Here is a 22,108-nt window from a genome sequence, read left to right on the forward strand (position 1 = left end):
ATTGGTTTCTAGCCTTCTCGAAAAGTCCAACCCGGAGGCCAGATTTTAAGAATCTCTTTTATGATTGTAAATCGAGCAGTTTATCAATAATGTAGAAGGCTCACCAACGAAAACAGTACTCTTGGAAAACTGGTATTACTTTACACTGGAGAGAAACTGGAGTAAATTTGCAATGGCAGTTATTTAAAATGATGTTTTGTTTTTATACTTTAGAAAGGAGTCCTGATTCTGGAGCACTTGCTTTTATGAGGTTCTGAATTTCCTTAAACTTTGGATGGTCTTTGTCAGCTACTAACTGAAGGAGCACAGCTTCACTTGTTGTTATTATAATTCCATTCCGTGCAAGGCGCTAAAAAGAAGACAGAATTAGAATAGTTGCAACAAACAGGAACAAAGTTTCACACAATTCAGCAGTATACATTTTATGAATAAAGTAGACAAACATCTCCTTTTTCAATAATAGCAGATGCACATAAATGATGCCTAGGTTTCTGGGTATAATATATCACTTAAAACCTGTTGCAATTGGTGACATACCATGTCACAAAAAGCTGGTCCTGCATGACCAATGACATAGCTAGAACATCATAGGTGAAAATCAGCGCTGCAGCACCAATAGGATAGCAGGCACATGGCTGTCTAATGAGTGGAGTATATGAGCCGTATTTCATCTTATATGTGCTGTGATCAGATAAGCAGGACTGCAGCCTATTTAGAAGTGGCACCTATCCCATGCAAAAAATACTAAGCCAAACGTATATATAAATATTGTGCTAAATGTAAAAATAGGTTTTCAAAGGAAGGCCTACTTGTCCTGAAATAACTCAAAACATATAAGTGTAGAAAGGGTTAAATAAAAATGAGCAACAGAAAACAAAAAAAAACAAAAAACCTGATCTGGCTCTATAGGTGTACAATAGGCCTGGTCCTTAAATGGAAACAACGGAAAAACGTTCTCACGGAGCATAAAATACAGTGCTGTATACAGTAAAGTAGGTTCACATTGACAAAAACCCAGCTTCATCTCTTTCTGTTCCTTTATCTGTAGACCTGAAGCTGCCATTCTTGTCAGTCTCATGACATTTTGGTTAACTTTACCTTCTCAAACACCACACTGACCTAATTCTTTATGGTAATGCTAATGAAGTTTGTACCTTCATAGACTTTCATTGGTCAGAGGGTCCGGAACGGTGATAAAGTCTAAGCAACCCTGCTTGTTTACTGTGGTCATTACGATAAGGAGCCAGAGAGTGTCAAGTAGAGAGCGCTAAGATAACATAGCTAAAATACATACAAATGGCTAATACGTAGTGGCCTGAAAACATTAAATTATGCAAGAACTAGAAGAAAACACAATATTTTTTGAAAACGCAGTCAACAGTTCCCCATGATCATAAAAGTCTGCTGTAATAGTAATAAAAGTTATGTTCCATAAGCTTATGATCCAGGTGCTTGTGTGCATGTTTTAAGCTGAAAACACTAAAAGCCTCTACATGTTACTATTAGATTAAAAAGCCGGCAAATTCCCACTGCTACAGACATGTATCATAAGCCAACGATTCTGTGTCTTGCGAAAAGATTGGCAGTATGACGGGTGCCAAGGTGAATAGACACCCCTATATAACACATATTTTAGATCTGCTCACTTTAGTCCATTGTAGGGCTGAAACAACTATCGATAAAATCGATAATGAAAATCGTTGTCAACGAATTTCATTATCGATTACTTGAATCTATTTTATTGACTATAAGATGAGGGTTTTTTCAGAGCAAATGCCCTTCGTTTTATAATCCGACCTCAAATAGAGGTCAGATAATAACACCAACATCCAGATCTGGGGGGCAGAGTGACATATAAGGGGTACAGTGACATATAGGAAGGAATAAGGCATACCTGGGGACAGAGTGGCAAGCCTGGGGTCAGACGTGCATAACTGGGGGCAGGTTGGCAAATAAAAGGAAATAAAAACAAGAAATGCGTTCTTGTACCTTTAAAATACATTATTTTAAATAAACAAAAAATGTGCATATTGTTTTTTTAACCGATTAATCGAAAAAAAATAAATCGGTCAACTAAAAGATTATGAAAATAATCGTTGGTTGCAGCCCAATTCCATTGCGCTTCACACTACATTTCACAGATACCACTTGGCAGGAGAGTCCACTAAAAGTGTTCTATTTCATCATACAACACAACTGAAAATCAGCTTTTTGGAATGCACAGAAGAAATGTAAAAAGTCTTACTGTAGACAGTAGGGTACATAACTATATCCCAGCAAACATTAAATTCTGCCTCTCTAACATCTGTATCATTTTCTGATACATTTGTCTTGAGATCAACTTTTGTTCAATATCTCCATTGTTTCTATATAATGTTTTGTGCTTTTGTCACATATATATTAAACAAATACACTGTTCTGTAATGAACATCCACTCATTTTTAAAAGCAATGCAAACAGAACAGATTTGTAAGTTTCCTGTGTCACAATTATTTAATGGCTTATGAAACATATGAGCCGGGGGCACGGAACAGAAGAAATGATTGCAATTTAGCAGAGTTGTTCAATGTTCAAATACGTCTGCCCACATTTGACCTTTCTGTGTTCTATGTTGCCACACATTAGCAAGCAATCAATGTCAGGCAGTTATTTGTGGCTGTGTGAAATATCCTAAAGTCATTCCAAGTACCTCCATTTAAATTCCCATTTATCTTTGCCATTTGAACAAAACCACTTCTGAGTAATGAATAGAAACAATAACACACTTCACCAGTAAATCCAGTAAAGACTGGATATTAACCCCTTTGTGACAATTGACATGCCTGGCACGTCATGGCGTTAAACGAGCTTAGAAGGTGATCAACGCTAACACAACATCCACAATTCAAGCCCAGCTGAACCAGGAAATTCCTACCCCAGTAAGCAAAGGCACAGATAAAAGATGATGGGCAAAGCGTGACCTTCATAGGAGAGTAGTGGTCTGTACACCATTACAAAAAGTCAAAATTTTTAGGATGGGCTAAACAATACAGAATAGTGGAAAAACTGGGAAAAGGAAGTTCTTCAATTTTTGGTTGCAATTACACGTGACAAGATACCACATTATGTAAGACCCTACAATTAAACAGGGTACAGGAAATATTCAGCTCTGCTGTCGCTAAAGTTCTCGTTTCTTAGAACATTGCTGAGTTACTATAAGTTCTACATCTCTGGCTCATCTTCTGGTATTGTTGATAGTCTCCTGTCCTGTGCTACATCGATCGTTCCTGAACCTCAGCTGCCAATACAGACCTTAGGAATGTAACTTGACTACATCTGTGCTTGCTCCTTTTATAGTACTTTGCTGTGTATTTTGGCCCTGTCTGAAGGATTCTGCATTTCAACTACACTTTGACCAAAGAGAAGTATCACTGCTATAGGGGCATATAATCACTTCTAGCTTAATGTTGGAATGTGTGGAAGAAGATTCAATTTCTAGCATGACAACGATCCTAAAAGCACATTGAAGTCATGTCAAATGTATCTCAAGTACAAGGAAGAGCAACTTTTTTTTTTCTTTTATTAGGGACAATTATATCATTGTAAAAGTAATGCATATTTTTGTTTTTCAGAAATACTGACATAGCAGCAGGTCATGATAGTGAGGCTTTTGGACCCTACTGTACATTAGACCTTTGGAGTCATACAATTTGCAAATGTAACAAATTTTAGTAAAAACTCGGCAATTCGTGCGAAGCTCCTAAAAAAAAAAAAAAAAAAAAAAAAAAAAAAAAAAAAAAAAAAGGAGGCCAGATCCCCAACGAAACGGACGAAAACAAAAAGCCAAAATTTGTGTCCGAAATTTGTGAGCCCACATTCACTCACACTCTCATTCAATCTCTCTCACACTCTCTAAATGTTTTCCCACTACCTTCTCTGCTTACTACTTCCCCATCATCATCATCTCTATCTTCAATCTACCATCTTCGCCTTGCATCTCTGCGGACATAACCCGGCAGGAACTTCCATCAAAATGGCAGCCCTTGCGGTGACATCCTTCCCTCCATCTTCCAATCCGGGGAGAGAGAGAGGACATCACTGCAAGGGCCACCATATTCAGTGAGGGCAAAATGACGGTTTAGATGACATCCGGGTTTTGTCCACGGAGATGCGGACAAAGATAGCAGATTAAAGACAGAAGATGGAGAGAAGGGAGAAGATAGAAGACAATGAAGAAAAAAGATGCCGTTGGCAATAGCGGAAGTGGTCGGGAGAGAAGGTAAGGAAACATTTAGAGAGTGTGAGAGAGTGAACGAGAATGAGAGTGTGAGCACCAGGCAATACATTTTGTTCCCATTGGGGCAAGAAACAGAATTCATTGCCTGAAAATGGGAAAAAAAAATTGAAATGTGCACATGTCTGGTGTATATATGGACACTGTGCAAGCAACCTAAAGGTAAGCTGCAGGCATGTGCAGAAGTGACTGTGGTTGTTACGGCCTCAAGAGGTAACTGCTATGGGCCTCCAGAAATGAGTAGGCCCAGGGTAGCTTGCCCCTTTAGACGTGCATCAAAGATAGCCATAAATGTTATATTACAAAGAATTTTCATACTCATAACCTTTTGAAGGATTTGCTTAAATTTAAAAAACAGCTATGCAAAAAGCGGTGACAGTTATACTACATTATACTACAAAATTTTTGTATCCATGTATTAACTCCTTCATTGTTGCTTGACCATAAGGTGTTTATATTTTTAACTCATATTTGGATAAATAAGCTTTATTTTGCTTACTGCATCTCTGTCTTCTAAAGTGAAACGTGAACATAAGCTGGTGGACTGCTGGAGGGCTCTTCACCCCACCGACAGGGACTATACCTTCTACTCTACGCCCCATGGTTCATATTCCCGCATCGATTATTTTTCTTCCTTGCCATTTTGCCCCACTTTTGCGTCGCTCCTCTATTGGAACGGTGACCTGGTCAGATCATGCCCCAGTCTATCTCACTAGCCTCCTCCTTTTCTCGGCCTTCTACATGCTCCTGGCGGTTAAACGAGTCCCTCCTGTCGGACGACTTGTCTCGCACCGAGATTTCCCAGGTCCTACAACACTATTTTGAGGAAAACCTCCCAACGGAGACTCCTGCGCTGACTGTTTGGGAAGCCCACAAATGTGTCCTTCAGGGACATCTTATAAGTATTTGCTCTCGGTGCAAGCGCCTTGAGACGGAGAGGATTGACCAGCTCTATGCCCAGATCACCGCAGCTGAACAGGCTCATAAAACCTCCCTATCAGGAAGCGACCTGCAACTTCTCTTGACACTCCGGGGAGAACTAGCCTCTATCCTCAACAGTAGGATGCAACGTTCTCTTTTGAAAACCAGGGCGTTGTTTTACGAGCACAGGGATGAACCCGTCAAGTATTTAGCTAGGGCCTTACGCGCAGTCCGGAAGCCTACGTATATCACCAGGGTGCGCTCCTCCGATAACCGAACCCTCTCTCATCCTTCGGATATATCCCGCTGCTTCCAGAGTTACTATGAAGGCCTCTACAACCGTCGCCCAGGTACTACTGACCCACCTTCCAGTAGTGACTCGGCGGCCATTAAATCGTATCTGGATTCTACGTTACGGAAGAACATCACCACGGAAGAGGCAGCTCTTCTCGACTCCCCAATCACTGTGTCTGAGCTCAAGTTGGCACTCAAGTCCTCCCCCTCTGGCAAATACCCTGGTCCAGATGGGCTTCCACTGCGTTATTACTCTGTGTTCAGAGACATTTCGTAGCTGCTTTTAACTCTATCCTAGAGGGGGGCCGCATTCATGATCATACCCTATCAGCCTCCATTGCTCTGATCCCTAAGGAGGGCAAGGATCTCGAACTATGCAGCAGTTGAACACGGATTTGAAACTGTTCGCTAAAATCATTGCCAACAGGATCAAACCTTTCATGTCCTCGTTAGTACATCCTGACCAGACTGGTTTTATCCCGGGCCGTGAGGCCAGGGACAGCACTATCCGTGCTCTCACGCTTATGCATTCTGCAAAACACACCTCTACCCCGACTATTCTCCTTTCCACTGATGCCGAAAAGGCCTTTGACAGGGTGCACTGGCCTTTTATGCTGTCCACCCTGGCCCGCATGGATTTTGGCCCTGGTCTCCTGGCCTGGATTCGGTCTTTGTACTCCACACCCACGGCTCGCGTCTGGGTCAACGGCTTTTTCTCTGACCCCTTTGCTATTTGCAATGGCACCCGTCAGGGTTGCCCATTGTCCCCGCTCCTCTTCGTGCTCTCCCTTGAGCCCTTCCTTCAGGCCGTCAGGATGAATTCGGATATCTGTGGTCTCCGGATGGGGACCACGCACCACAAGGTTTTGGGATACGCCGACGACCTTATGTTTGTCATCACCCGGCCACGGATCACCCTCCCCGTTCTCCTTCGGGAGTTCTTGACCTATGGCGCACTTCGCTAATTTCAAACTTAACGCCTCTAAATCAGAAATCCTAAATGTTAATCTGCCCCAGGAGGTGGCTCTTTCCTTGAGGGCTTCCTTCCCCTTTGCCTGGCGTAGCCCCAAAATAAAGTATCTCCTGATTTCTCCCAGCTTTTCCATTACAACTTTTCGCCTTTACTGGCGACTCTCCAGGCTGATTTGCTCTCATGGAAGAAATTGGCGATCTCCTGGACTGGCCGGATCAACACGATCAAAATGAACATTATGCCCAGTCTTCTGTATCTCTTCCAGACCCTTCCTATCGCGATACCTCCCTCCTTTTTTGATACGCTACGGACTGTCTTCCTGCGTTTTGTGTGGGGTTCGCGGAACCCCCGTATCCGCTTTGCCACCCTGATTCTCCCCAAAGCTGCGGGTGGCCTGGCTCTGCCCTGCCCCCGCTCTTACTACAGAGCTTGCCACCTGCTCCAGGTCTTGGAGTGGTCCCACAGCCCTGCCCATAAGCAGTGGGTTTCTGTTGAGGCGACCTTGCTTGGCCTCCCCGTGAAGGGCTTACCCTGGCTCTCGATTGCAACAGCTCGTAGGTTATCCCTACCTCATCCTTTCATCCGAGCCACCCTTGACGTCTGGCACCAGATCGTTAGGAAGACACGGCTCTCTTCTGTCCCCTCTCCGCTGACCCCAGTTAGGGACAACCCTGATTTCCCCCCCGGGATGGGTGGCAACCTCTTCCCGGCTCTACTGGGGGTTCGACGATCCGCTCCTTCCTGTCCGACGACGGTCTTAAGCCCTTAACTCAATTGGCTGTCCGCTCCAATGGATAGGTTCCACTACGCCCAGCTGTGCAGCTTTTTCCGGTCCCAGCCTCGGAAGCACACTATGTTGAGAAGCTGCACACGAGTTGAGGACCTCTGCCTGGCTTCTTCGCTCCCGCCGCATGGCATTTCCAGGTTGTATGGCCTCCTTCTTGAGGCCTTTCATGCGCTCCCGCCTTCGTTCCTGGGGGGCTGGGAGTCGGAGCTTCAGACCACCTTCTCAGCTGACCAATGGGAGAAAATGTGCCTCCTTACTCATGGCTGTTCTAGGAGTAATGGGGACCGGGAAATGTCTTATAAACTGTTAGCCCGTTGGTACAGGCCCCCGAGCATAATTTCCACTTTCCGTCCCGATGTCCCTGACAGGTGTTGGAGATGTGATGCCACCCCAGGCTCGCTCCTTCATCTGTGGTGGCACTGCCCGCGCATTACCCCGTACTGGACTTCTATCCACTCGCAGATGCAGCACTTTACGGACAGGACCATCCCGTTCACCGCGGAATTTTCTCCTTCTCCATATGCCTTACTCTGAGCGTTGGTTCCGGAAGTCTGTGGTACGCCACCTCCTGACTGCAGCAAAGGCGCTTGTCCCCCTGCATTGGGGTAGTCCTGCTCCACCTTCTTTCCAGGAATGGGTCCTCCGCGTAGAGCGGATACGAATCTTTGAGGAATTTCACCTATTGGCGACTGAGCGATACAGGTCTACCTGGTTCTATTGGCTGGAGTTTGTATCCGGTCCTCTTATCCCCCCCCCCCTCCTAGAGCACTCCTATCTCCTCTTTTCTTCTCTGTGTTTCTTCGCCCATCACCCCCCCTTTCCTTCTTCTCTCTCCCTCCCCCTTTTTCCCCCCGTCACCCCCCCCCCCCCCGTCTTCCCCTCTGCATCCTTTCCTTCATACGTCTGGTGCTCCCTGTGCGCTAGGACTCCACTCATGCCCATGTTCTGCAGCGCGCACATATCAACCCGCGTTTTCTACTACCGCTGACCTGCCGCGTCCTCTCTGGCCGCTTTCGCGTTGCACTGTGTTCCTATCGTTGGTTTGGAAAGCGCACCGTGTTGCGCGCTCAAGCCACCAGTTGTTCGGCACTACTAATACTGCAATCTGTTTTATGCACTGTATGGAGATACCTTCTAAATATTGTGTATTTTTGCCTTGTACCCCCCTCCCACTTTTTTTTCTTCTGTTCCCCCTCTTTGAAATACCAAAAATACGAATAAAACTTTGATTTACCCTAAAGTGAAACGTTACAGCGCATATAAACATTGCACTGTACCTAAGCTAATAATAAAAGGCATTCTGATATTAGAACAACAAATCCATTCGACTTCAATCCTATTATATATGCTGACCAGTAATAACACTTAATAAATTCAATCTAAATCCTAAAAGCATTTTTCTAGTATGCTTTGTGAATAATGCGTAACTTCTCCACAGAAGATAAAGCTCAGTATTAACCCCAAAGTTCTTACAAAATTGTATGTTTGTATTTTTTTGACCTGTGAATAAAATTACAAGACTAACATCATAAATCTGTATGTCTGGAAAAGTAATGTACAAGAGAAGATGTAATGAAAATGGAAAGATGATTATAATATTGTAAACTGTTCTCACCTCCAAAGCAAACATTCTGTCCATCATGCTTCTTGAAGAAGATGCATCTGCCACAATGTGAACTTCCATACCTCTGCCAATCAAATCCAGTGCTGTTTGCTGAATACATACATGAGTCTAATGGGTAAAGGATACATTAATTAGTTGATTACCATACATGAATATTTAAAATACATGAACAAATGTAAGAAAAAAAATGGTACTGCGGTGAAACAAAAAGTGGGTCAGAAGTACAACACAATCAAACATTGAAAAATATACTAGCGTACTGCAAGGTGTACTTTTTAGTGTGCTGAATTAAAATAAAATGATATAAATAATGAAGGGCAACAAAACATTTGAGAAAGTGAACACTATCAAATAAACCGTTTCCCAAAAATAAAAAACAAAAACAAAACAAAAGCAATAAGGACACATGGGTACCTCCACTCCAAACAAAACCACGCTGCGGACTCCTGGAATTTCTGCTAATGCTGCTTCCACTTCTGGCAAGACCATGGAGAATTTTGTTTTAGGAAGTACAAGTTTCACTCCTGTGAGATCAAGTTCTTGCACAGTGCCTCCAAGTCCCTTAGGATATTGTTCCGTAACAATGACTGGAATTCCTAAAACACGTGCACCTTGGAGCTAAAACGACAAGAAAAACTAATAGTTTACTTTAAATAGATTTTTTTTTTGAAAATGTGATATTGTCCCGATTATAGGTTGCACCCGTATAGATTAGTGCCAATTTAAAGGAAATGTAAAAAAAAACAAAAAAAAACCACAAAAAACAAACAAACATTACTAGAAGGCTATATTAATCACTGTATTAATCATACTCTCTCACACTCTCTCAATGTCTCCCTACCTTCTCTGCTGACCGCTTCTGTAACCTCATCACCTTTCACTACTCCTTCTCGTTCTTCTGTCTTTTTCCGCTTGTCCCCTTGACTTGTGTCAGGCCTCCTGGCGGACTTCCGCAAGAGGTCGGAGCTTTCAGCTATACCCTCTCCTTCGATTGTTTAAGAGAAAGAGAAGAATTTCTGCACCTCTTTCTCTGCCAATCCATGCAGTGTTCTATCTTCTTACGCAAAAGAGTGGAGTTACTGGGACATCGGCGAGTGGCCTGACAGAAGGAAGCAGGACAAAGACAAAGGAACAAAAAGATGCAAAAGAAGCAGAGCTGTAGGAAAGAAGACAGGAGCACAGAAGCGGTCGGTGGACATGGTAGGGAGACTCTGAGAATACCTTAACCCTATAAGTATTTTAATATTTTAAAGATTTAAATGGGAGGGGGGGTTGGCATATAATCAGGACAACACAATATGATGTTCCTAATATGTAATATGTATATGTCAAAATGAAAATATTCACCAGTCTTTGTCCAACACTGATTATATCTCCAAAATATTTGATTGCGGGTCGGAATCTCTCTTGCATGTCACAGCAGAAAAATACAGTGCTTGCAGGTGTAAGGTTTCCAAGAGTTGATAACTGAAAATGAAAATGTCATTAAATAGTTTAGAAACTGTTCATTTCACACACGCATAATACAATGCGAAATCCCTTAGTGGGAAATTATCATTAAAATGCTTTATACAAAGTAATACCCAATCTCTATTGCTTTGAAATACAATATAAAGTAAAACGACATTCATATTATTGAAGGTGGAGCTGGAAATATATAATTATGGATCCTAATGCATTAATTTGTGCATTTTTTTTTTCTGTGTGTCATGTTTTGCAATTCAGTTACAAAAGCACACACCACCCCAATATATAAATATTAGTAGCCACATTGCGTACACCATGGGCACAGCCATCCTAACTTCCTGTTCTCGGAATATGGATGATTATTTCTCCCCTTCAAATTATTTTTCATCTTGTGTTACGTTAACGCCCCTCTTTGAAAGCAGCAGATTTGTTCTGGCTTTCCTTGTAAAGGTGCATGGGGGGTGAATACGATCAGGACAGAAAACAACAGATATATTAGTTCTGTCTATTTTAAATGCCTTAGGATTTGTTATTGTTATTCTCTCAAATAAACCTACTATTAAAATTATAGACTGATCATGTCTTTGTCGGTGCCAAACGTATAAAATCAGCAGGGGATCAATTATCAAATTATTTTTTCCTTCACTGTATTTCCCTCTAGAGTGATATTCAGGCATATTCTGTTTTCTTTTACTAAGATCCAAAGGAGGGTTGTCTTATAAATCAAGCAAATATGGCTATTTCTCATTGAACCTTAATTACAGTGCTATATACAGTAGATTAATGGAGCATACTTTTAAATCATGTGGGCTATGGTTTTGTTCTTTTCTCTGCAGATTTGTAGGTCGACTTTGTAAGCAGTCATGAGTCTTGTTTTTTCCTGCGCTACTCTGATTAGACAAATTTGCCTCTTTTTCCTCCTCTGCTCTCTCTTTCCTGCTCTGTTCAACCAAAGGCATTCACTAGTCAGTGTCCAGCTGGGTGATTAAGAATGAGTCACTCTATTGCTTACCACAGGCAGTGTGAAAAGGAGTCAGGGTGTTTATCTAGTAGATTGGGCTAACATAACGCAGAACACATACATATGGGTCACTGAAAGCGCTACGTGGAAGCTAAAACAGTTTTTGTTTTTAAATAAGGAACTAATACAGTATAATATATATATTCATAAAAGCACACCCAGGTGGATCTTGCTAAAACCCCAAGTCAGTGAATGCATCTGTAAAGATTAGGCAGCATAAACACAATATATGGGTATCTGCTAATTAAAAAACACATTAGGTATAGGAAGAAGCACATACAAAATGTTCATCTGAAACATGTGCTCTTTATTCTAATGTAGTTGAGACACTAAGTTTTTGTAGAAGGCTGAAAAGCCTGCCGTTTTAAATGGCCAGATGCACTGCAATCCTTGGTGTTATACAGAGCTTTCTTGTTATGTTGCGGTATTAGTTTGATCGTATTTGAGCCGCCATCAAGTCTGCTTACGCTAAAAGTAATCTCCGCCATCGCCGAAAGAAATGAAACTGAATGAAGAACACGCAGTAAATAACTGTCCATTGTAACTATGGTTGGCCACATGCTTTACAACTCCTGCATATTAAATGAAGAAAGCCGTGGAATGGGTCAACATATGTTATAATAATATAGCTTCCAAACTTTATTTGGGAAGTGGCAGGTAAGAATTCCCCATGTTTCGCAAATATACACTAGGACATACATTAAACAATTACATTTTTGCTCTATGTATGTTTTACGAATATAAGTAACCTAAAATGCTTAGACATGGGCAAGTCCTTGAGTTATTACCCCTATCGGGACCCTATATACTTACATACATGCCAACAATAAAAAAAGGGGTTTCGAAGACACAATAGTATGGCCAGCGGTGTTTGCACTGGTGCATGGGAGATCAAGCAGTATGAAGAATCAATACTACCAGATTGTTGTGTGGGTATGGGTAATTATGCTATAAAATACACTGTAGTCAATATAAAATGATATGAATACACAATTAAACAAAAAATTGGACTACAGTGTCCCATTAATATATAAAAGCACTCAAATTTTATGTAGCACTTTTAGATTACAAAATGATGAAAATGTGTTCAGTCAACCTGTACATTAACTTGTCTAGAATAAAAATAGCAACCACAGACAATTTTTCTATTCTGTACTCCGTGAGCGTGTATTTAACAATAGAGAAGTCGCGGAAGGGATTTTTTAATTAGTTTTAAACCGACATATGTTGACATTTATTAATGCCTCAGTTTCAAGTCCTTCTAATTATACACAAGTATAGTTTAGATATCTAGGAAACAAAGCTTACGGTTCAAAGTAAAGAGCCAAAAAAAATCAATCACTTGAAGAACTGGCCTGAGACATGTATGAAACAGGACAATAACCTCCTTAGGTCTGCATTCCTATAGAAGTGCTCGTCTTTAATTAAGAGTATAGATGGATATGTAGAGCAGGGCTTGACAAACCACGAGCCATGGAAAATAGAAACCACTTCCTGGTGCCAGGGTATTGCAGGACAAGGGGCTAAAAACTGGTCAGTGGTACCATTGTGAATCCAGCACCCTACTCATTGATGCAGAGGCACGGTGAAGAAGGTGCCATGAGGTGCCCAGCAGGGTCTCACAGCGCCCGCTTCACCACAGGAAAGCATAGGGTGCCGGATTCACAATGGCAGAGGATAGGCAGCAGTGTGGCGGGTATCTACGAGGTGAGGGTGGTTAGTAGTGTGTGTATGTGTATAGAAGTGTATACTGTAGTGTCAGTCAGTGTGCATATGTATAGGGCTGGAGTCAGTATGTGTGTGTTTATATGGTTATGTCAGAGTCAGTGTGTATATGTATAGTGATTGAGTCAGTTTATGAGTGTGTGTACTGTAGTGTATACGTATAGTGCTAGTCAGTGTGTTTAAATGTAGCGCCAGAGCCAGTATGTCTACTGTATTGTAGTGCCATCTTTAGTGTGTATGTGTGCATAGTGTTAGAGTGAGCGTTTATAAAAATACGTGTTAGCCAGTGTGTGTGTGTGTATATAAGTGTGTAGCGTTAGTATGTATGGTGTTCTGTATGTTACAGCATGGCATTGGCATGAATGTGTATGTCAGCATGTGTGTACATGAGTGTATAATGTTAGCGTGTCTGTTACTGTATGATGTTAGTGTAAGAATAATGGTTAAACATACAAGCTTCCAGTACCATACAAAGTGGTTCAGCACTTAACAAAACAGGATTGGGGGGAGAAAAAAAAGGTAAGCTCCTAAATCTTTTGGCAGGCTCCTAGATCCAAACCAAATTTGATATAGGGTTTCGCACAAATTGTAATTTTAGAGTTCTAAATATTACAGAGTGTGACCTAGTCTTTAGTTGAAGTCTATACATTTTTTTTGGAGGGGGGGGGGATAAGAAAAGAAGAAGAGATCATGAAAGCTTAAGTGGCCCTTGACCCAAAGCACCCACAGACCATCACACTACCACCAACATGTTAGACTGTTGGTATGATGTTCTTATTGTGGAATGTGGTTTTAGCTTAACGCAGGACCCACGCCTTCTTAAATGTTCCACTTTTGACTTATTAGTCCACAGAAGATAACTCCAAAAGTCTTAGGGGTTCATCAAGATTTTTTTTGGCAAACGTGAGATGAGCCTTTGTGCTCTTTTTGGTCAGCAGATGTTTTCACCTTGCAGCTCTTTCAAAGATATTATTTAAGCACAATTTCTTTCTTATTATGAAATAATAATGAACACATACTTTAACTGAGGCAAGCAAGACCTGCAGTTCTTTACATTAGTCTGGGTTATTCGGTGACCTCCTGGACAAGACGCCGGCCACTGTTGGGAAGGTTCACCACTGTTTCAAGTTTTCTTCATTTGTAGATAATGGTTCTCACTCAGAGCCTTAGAAATAACTTTTGTAACCTACTTTGTAACAATTTCCAGACTGATAGATGTCAATGACTGTTTCTCATTTCGTCTTGTATTCCTTTAGATCATGTTTCTTTTTGAGCCCTTTAAAACTTTTTAATTGATGTTTTGATTCAACAGGGCTGGTAGTAATAATGCCTCGGGGTGTCTAGAGAAATTGAACCCAAATATTTCATTACATTTGGTTAATTGTGTGGTTTAGTAACTAAGGGGAACAATTACTTTTTCACACAGGGCCAGGTAGGCTTGGATAGCTTTTTTTTCTTCTATACATGAAATAATCATTTAAAACTGCATTTTGCGTTTACTCTGGTTATCTTTGCCTATTAGTAATCCCCTTCAGTCCTCTTAGGACATACCTGTACATCCTTAAAACATGTGGCAACAAGCCCATTAGGATGTACAGGTTGTTGCAGTGGCAGGGACACCTCCGGGCTGGTCGCAATTATTGTAATCAGCAATATAGGGCTATGGAGCCCTGCTTGCTGATCACAGTGTGATCCCCACAAACATAACAGGAGGAGGAGAGGAATAAAAATAGTTTCTCCCATGCCAAAAATGATGAAAAACAATTAAGGGGGAAAAAAATTAACATAAGTTAAATAAACAAAATTGATTGGGAGGCTAGTCATGTCACCATGACATCACTGGAATAGAAAAAAAATGTATGAGAGATCCCAACGGTATCTTGACCCATACGGCACTAGGGAAATTCTAAATAAAACAAAAAAATATATAATATATATTTTTCTTAAAAAAGCCCTTTTACTATAAACCAAAAATACACTACCCACAGTCAGTAGTATAAAAAAAAATAATATGGGGTAATATACAGAGTCACTGTCTGGAACTTAAAAAACCATGTATGTATGGTATGCAGAACTTAAATTGGGTCATTGTTCAACTGTGGCACTTAAGAGTATAGGCGTGCCAAAATTGCAAAAAAAAAAAAAATCTATCGCCAATAATTATTATGTTGTATGTATTTCTATGATAATAAAAGAAGGTCCTACTTCTCATGAACAAAATGATGTATAAATTTGTGCAAGTTCAGCAAATATAGAAAATGGTAATCATGGTTGAACCCCTTCACTGAAATGCGCATGTTCCAGTTTTGACTCAACAATGTCTGAGAAACATGACTCGGGGGGGTGTTACTGAACACATATCAAGACCTATTTTGTTCTTTCCCATATCCACTCAGAAAAATAAACATGGTGAATCTGCACAGTGGATGTGAAAAATGTTTTATTTTTTTTTTAGACTAACTTTGGAAGGAGCTGGTGTGGAATCAGCTGCATGGGACAGGCCAATATGCCCCTAACTAGATTCCCTGAGCTGTCTAGATTTTGAAAATATGGGACCTCTACCACAGGGCTCGACAAATCCCAGGAGCCAGGTCGCCAGGGCGACAGAGAATTTTGTCCTGGCGCCTAGGTTTTGTCAGCCTCTTACATCCAGAAAAAATTGTGGATGTAAGAGGCTGAGTAACCACACGGGGGCGCTGCTGCTGTCTGCCCAGGAGTCTGGGCAGACAGCACAGCCAATCAGAGCCCGCCCCCGAGCCTGAGATCCCTCCCACGGAGTGATCCTGTAGGCTGAAAACGCGGTTGCTGCAAAACCAGCAATCGTGTTTTCAGCTGCCACAGGCAGCTTCAGGGAAGGGGGTTGTGTGTTGATTGTGGGGGGACCTGACCCAACACCCCCCAGCTGCCTGATCGCTCCATGAGAGCGACAGTGCAGCGTTAACCCCTTCAACACCCCCTGCTGCCTGATAGCTCCATGAGAGCTACAGTGCAGCGTTAACCCCTTCAATGCCACAATTGTGTATGACACATTCGTGGCATTGCAGGGGTTAACATTTGTCCCCACAAGCTGGTGGGGACTAAATATCAGTCAATGCTGTGCTCCAATGGAACATTAGCATTGAAAGAGTTAAAAAAAAAATAAAAAATTAAAAAAAAAAAAACCAGCACTGACCTGAAAGTCCAGGGTGCTTCCAGGTCAAACGCTGTGATTTTAGTAAGTGGGCTATGATGATCAGATCACTCCTGACAAACTGTTAGTTTAAAAAAATCCTGGCTCCTAACTTTTTTACCTGGCGCCTAGATTCACAACAAATTTGTCAAGCCCTGCTCTACCATGTCTCAAATGAGACCTGGACCCAACAAACTGATCTGTCAAAATTCCATGTTTGAAAACTTTAATGCGCATGTTCCAATTTTTAACCCATAGTGCCTAAAAGACATGCCCTACCCATGCATATGGGGTATTCCTGTACTCAGGGGTGTTTCTGAATACAAACCACACGTTGTTTCAGTAATTTCATGTACCCAGGAAAATAAATGTATGGAAATACTGTGTTTGGATAGAATGGGTTTGTTAAAAATTAAAAAAACATTTTACTGCAATGTTTAGGACAGACCGGTGCTAAAATGGTTAAATCAAAAGTGTTAAAATTCCCCTAGTAAAATACTATTGGGGCGCAACTCCCAACATACCACATTTAAAAAAAAAAAATGCGCATCATTCATATTTAACCATGTTAATGCCAAAATAAATGAAAAACCAGGCATATGTGGTGTTTCCAAAAACAGGACAAATCCCTAAATACACTTTTGGAGTCCCCCCCATATGTATATGTATATATATTTCTTTTTAGGTGAAACTGAAAATTTTTCCCTTTTTTCCTAGTTACCCTCATATTTGTAGATATTTTTTTGTTATACTAAATGATGGTTTACACACACACACATATATATATATATATATATATATATATATATTATTTCAAGAGAAAGTCCTATACCATGTGTGGGTGCCCTAAATGAGACAAAACTTGCTTTGGTCATTTAGTGCAAACATGGTAAAAAAATAAATAAAAAAAAACCCCCAAAAACCCAGACATGAAGGGGTTAGCCAACATTTGGAAAAAAATGGCAAAAAATATTTTGGTCATCTGGCTATGAAAATCCCCAGGTCCCCAGGTCTGGTTAAAAATAGAAGAAATCAGTAGGGATGCAAATTTCAATTGTAAATGCATTTTTCTCGTCAAAACAATGTAATTTATGGTATCATTAACACCATCTTTACATGGAAATATTATAGATACAACAAAACAAAATTAACACATAAAACATTTTTCTCAATTTTAAATATTGAGGATGCAGTCACACTATATAGCCATATGTCGCTTAGCCCAACCAACCGTCAATATTATATGAGAAAACTGCAGGAATCTAATAATATTCTTTTAAACTGATCTTTTGCTTCTGCTATGTTTACACAAGAACTAAACTTTTGCTCAATATTTGTACCCGTTTCCTTGGTCCTTTTCAAACCAAAAAAGGCTTGTGTGAATACAGCTTGATCATGCTTTCAACAGTATAATGGAACATACAAACTACTATAGAAAGTTAAGTCGACTGGTACTTAATAACCATATTATTTGGATAAGTAGCAATTACGTTTATAAAAATCTCATTCAATAAGAAACTACACCTACTAAGTTAACACATTGTTTTAGAATTTACCCACTTTGGTTTTATTGTATGCATTGCGAAAAGAAAATATATTTTATATTAAACAGATTTTATGTACCATGTGTCACATTTGTATGGACTAGCAGATGGTGGCTATCTATTGCTCCTCTCCAAAACCATTCCACCATATAAGGGTGAGTTTGTTTTATATTTTTTGTCAACATGACAAAGTAGAGCCTCAGAATAACAAAGGAAGTTTCTGCTGGAGTTATCATTCTTTGACTCTTCACAGCTAGTTAAACTACCATAAACACGTAGCATACCACCAGACAATACTGCTGCTAGCAAAGATGAAGCATACGTTACTTTATTAAATTATTTTAAATAAATAAAAAATTTACATTTTTTATCCGATTAATCGAAAAAATAATTGGCCAACTAATCGATTATGAAAATAATCATTAGTTGTGGCCCTAATTGGGTGACTACGGGGTGTTGTTGGCTTTAGTCTGGTGTGGTAGATGCTTACTACAGAGTGAAATTAATGTTTTGTCCAAGTAGAACAGCACTTTTAAAAAACAATATAGGACTAGGGCACTGTATTATCTCTAGCATAGCCATTAATAGCAGAACAAAACAAAAAGAGTAATATTCCACTGAGAACCATTTTTCTACCTGTCCAACATGGAACTGCGTTGTGTTATTTATCATCCTGCTGGAGACACCCACTGAGAGTTATTTAGGCCAGGAGATGCAGACTGTTCTTTTTCATTCAGGTAGCAGATGAATCAATGATAATCTCTTGTGCTTTGGCACTACGAGGAAACAGGCTGGAGTGTATATTTATACATATAATACCGTATTTGCCCAAATATAGGCCGCACTCCTCCCCCGCACTTGAAGTCTTTAAAGTGGGGGTGCTGCCTATATTCGGGGTTTAGCGCAAGGATGCGCAGTTTGTATTGCGCGACACCCGGGACATGCAGTTCCGGGCCGCCGGTGGCCATCTGTGCGATGAGCGTAGGCAACCTCCGCTGCCGGCACTTCCACCGGGGCTTCTATGGTGGAGCACTGGCGTGACATAACCTTCCGGTGCTCCACCATAGAAGCCCCGGAGGAAGTGTCGACAGCAGAGGTTGTCTAAGCACATCACGCAGATGTCCACCAGCCGGCCCTGCCAGACACCAGGGAGTCTGGGGGTGCATTGGTAAATCGGGGGGGGTGGCATATCTAGGGAGAAGATTAGCATTTCTGGGGGGCAGATTAGCATTTCTAGGGGGCATAAAGCATATCTGATGGGGGGATTGGCATATCTGGGGGGGCAGAGGGGAATATCTCTAAATTAGGTGCATTATTAATTAAGGGAGGGCTTACAATGGCTATTGGTTTTCTAAATTTCTGTTTATATATAACATTTGCTGACTAACTGCATAATAGATCCCAAAAATGTTAAAATACACGTATTCCTGTTCATTAGATAAAATACTGTTTTACCATTCCACTAATGTGTATTTGTTCTTTAAAAATACATTTTTCTTTCAAATAGCACTAAACTTTTAGGGTGTGGCCTATATTCAAGCCAATACGGTATTATTATTGATTTGTATAGTGCTATATTCTACAGCACTATACAGTGAGTAAAGGGGCATAAGTACTGTATAATGTAACAATTTAGACTTTGAAGAAAGAAATCTTGCAATCTAGAATTTTATATATGATTATATACATACATACATAAACACATATACACACACACTAATCCCATGGATGTTGATGAACATGATGACTAAGCCCTGTATTTTACCGCATAAGAGCACAAATTAAGCTGGCTTTGTAATCATGAGTGCAAGTTCCACATTGGGGACCGCACTACATAAGCAAGGGGCTGATTTGTATTGTCCAAGGCCAGGAACATTCTCATATAGCAAGAGTAAGGAATGAATGCCGGTTTGGCCAGAGTTTTGATAGCTGATTGCTGGTTCACAGCAATTAGATGCTGCCTATCTAGCCGACTATCCAAAAATACACTGATCTACATTCTATGGTATCTTTATCATTAGTGCAGATATTCTAGGAAAACATTTTTTTTAACATGCATAATAGCAATAGACAGGCATCAAACGGAAACTAAACAAGAGCAGAGCTCTCTGATGTCAATGGAACTAAACAGGATTGAGAATGTTTTGTTAACGTGTTTGGTGAATAGCAGAAATAATAATAAACGGGTAGGTTTAACTGGTTATCAATTATTTATACAATTCAGATAATTTGAAGAGCACATTACCTTCTGAACCAAGAATAAACTCAAATCAATAGTTTTCTTTCTAGAATTTACATTGTATTTTAGGTCTATGGGAATATCAAATACAATAGATGCCTACAAAAAAGGGTCCGGAAAAAAAACAGAACATACAGAATAAACATTAATATTTTAGAGCGTCTTGATCCAAGGAAAAATCGGATTGCCTTTTTGGAGTAAAGAAGGAATTTCCCCTTTAAGTGGCAAAATCCAAAGCAGTTTTTTTGGATCAAAGCAGTAAGGGTGGGTAGAAGGGTTGAACATTGATGGACTTAGTCTTAGGCCTTTTTTTTTAACTTAAATTAATATGTTACTATGTGGCTTTATTTGCCTGCAGTAGATCCACACAAAATGTTCTTTAATAAACACTGCAAGGACAAGAGTCCTTCTAATACATCTATTGTTTATGTAAATCACACGCGTATAGTGAAAATGGTTTATTTAGTGTACAGTGTTTAGTGTAATATGTAGGACTCATGATGTATCTGTTTTAACGCTGAATGGTAGTGTATAGTGAACCAGCAAACTAACTATAGCAAACTAGTAGCAGTAAAGTTTGTTTTTTCAAACCTAATGAAAACGATTAAGCAAACCTTACTTATACAGAAAGGAATGGTCCCGGGTGGCAGAATAGATACAGACGATGTGTATACGTGAGCATGGATGTGTGTGTTCAAGTGTGTGACCATGAATGCGTATGTGCGAGAGCTTGGATGTGCATAGGTGTAAGTGTGTATGAGCATGGATGTCTATCTGTATTTGTGTGCGACTACGAATGTGCATGCGTTAGCATGTATTTGTATATGTAAGTGTGTGAGCATGGCTGTGTATTTGTGAGTGTGTGTATGAGCACATACGTGTGAGCGTGAATATGTATGTGTGAGCATATGTATAAATGTTTGTGTGTGAGCATGGGTGTGTGAGCATGAACTTGTATGTGTAAGTGTGTGTGCATGTGTTGGCATGAGTGCAAATCTGTGGGAATGCTAAAATTAACGATTTATCTATAGGTCCAAATTCTAAATATGGAGCAGTCACCATGGAAACAAAACTAAAAATTCCCTTACATTTTGAACATCTCTTATCTTGAAAAGCAAAGTTGGCGAATAGGGGGGGGGTCTAAAATGATTGATATATCGATGAAGCGAGTCATTTTTAAGGGCAATGTTTCTCTATAAAGTCATTCTTACCCATAGTCTGTGGCACAGAATGGGTTAAGACTTCAAATTGACACTTGTGCAGCTCGCGCGCTTACAAGAGCCCGGTTCGCGGCTGTGCATCAGCCGAGCAGCGTGCGCGGGCAGGACAGCCCGATGTAGCAATAGTTATCGCAGCCTCCGTGCGAACCCCGCTATCCCCAAACCAAGTAACGGGTGCGACAAGCCCGACGCAACAGGTCGCCCGCCGCTGCCCAGCCTAAGGTATACTAAAAAGCACGTGATGCATCGTCCACGCCCACACGGTGTGGGGCATACCTATTACAGAAGAAGGGGGGTTACTGACCTGGATTTGCAAGGGCACCAGCCTCACTTTGCACCTGTCGCCGACCACGAAGCCTTTGGGCAGATCAATGTACTGACCCCATTCCTCCGCGAAGAGCTGGACGACGAACTTGCGGTGCATGTCTATCTGATCCCCGTACAGGCTCAGGAACTTCTGGATCAGGACCTCATACCCTGAGCCGTGGGGCACCGAGGATGGCCTGGCGAACACCGAGAAGCAGAAGAGCACGGGGACACTGCTGTTGCCGCCGGCAAAACCTATGGCACCCAGGGCACCGCTGCTGCTGCTGCTCTGACTGGCAAGGCAGCTGTTCACCTGAGCCGCGCACACTGACTGCTCTGCCATGCTCACCAACAACTGGAGACAAAAAAAAAATGGGTGTGTCTTTCAGCCCCCCTCTCCAGCAAAACGCCGCTTTATATTGTGTTTGCCCCCCTTCCTCCTGTCACCACACCGAAAGGCGGAGGCGAGACAGGGGAAAACCGTCGATGGAGGGCCGGCTAGGTGACAGCCCTATCCCTTTGACTAGCCACCTTTCTCCCTTTCT

The 22,108-nt window shown here is 41.2% G+C and overlaps 1 protein-coding gene across 1 annotated transcript; it reads right to left on the reverse strand.

The window, feature by feature from the left end:
* Window positions 1-202: 202 nt before the first annotated feature.
* LOC149302934 (isochorismatase domain-containing protein 1) lies at window positions 203-21,906 on the reverse strand. Its single transcript, XM_089481876.1, has 5 exons — window positions 21,562-21,906; window positions 10,220-10,339; window positions 9,287-9,490; window positions 8,864-8,980; window positions 203-349 (listed from the first exon to the last, which is right to left on the reverse strand). Exons 1-5 carry the CDS (start codon window positions 21,904-21,906, stop codon window positions 203-205), a joined length of 933 nt encoding a protein of 310 aa, XP_089338002.1.
* Window positions 21,907-22,108: the final 202 nt, after the last annotated feature.

This window comes from Sceloporus occidentalis, unplaced genomic scaffold (genome assembly GCF_023333645.1).
Source record: "Sceloporus occidentalis isolate IW3139 unplaced genomic scaffold, rSceOcc1.0.p SCAF_16, whole genome shotgun sequence".
Classification (NCBI taxonomy): domain Eukaryota; kingdom Metazoa; phylum Chordata; class Lepidosauria; order Squamata; family Phrynosomatidae; genus Sceloporus; species Sceloporus occidentalis.

What these genes read in the sequence shown, in the direction of transcription:
- LOC149302934 (XM_089481876.1), bottom strand. Translation starts at nt 21,906, where the DNA reads ATGGCAGAGCAGTCAGTGTGCGCGGCTCAGGTGAACAGCTGCCTTGCC. An exon ending in TGGTTTTGTTTGGAGTGGAG is followed by an intron (nt 8,981 to 9,286) that starts GTACCCATGTGT and finishes TTTACCCATTAG; the next exon opens with ACTCATGTATGTATTCAGCA. An exon ending in ACAGAATGTTTGCTTTGGAG is followed by an intron (nt 350 to 8,863) that starts GTGAGAACAGTT and finishes TCTTCTTTTTAG; the next exon opens with CGCCTTGCACGGAATGGAAT.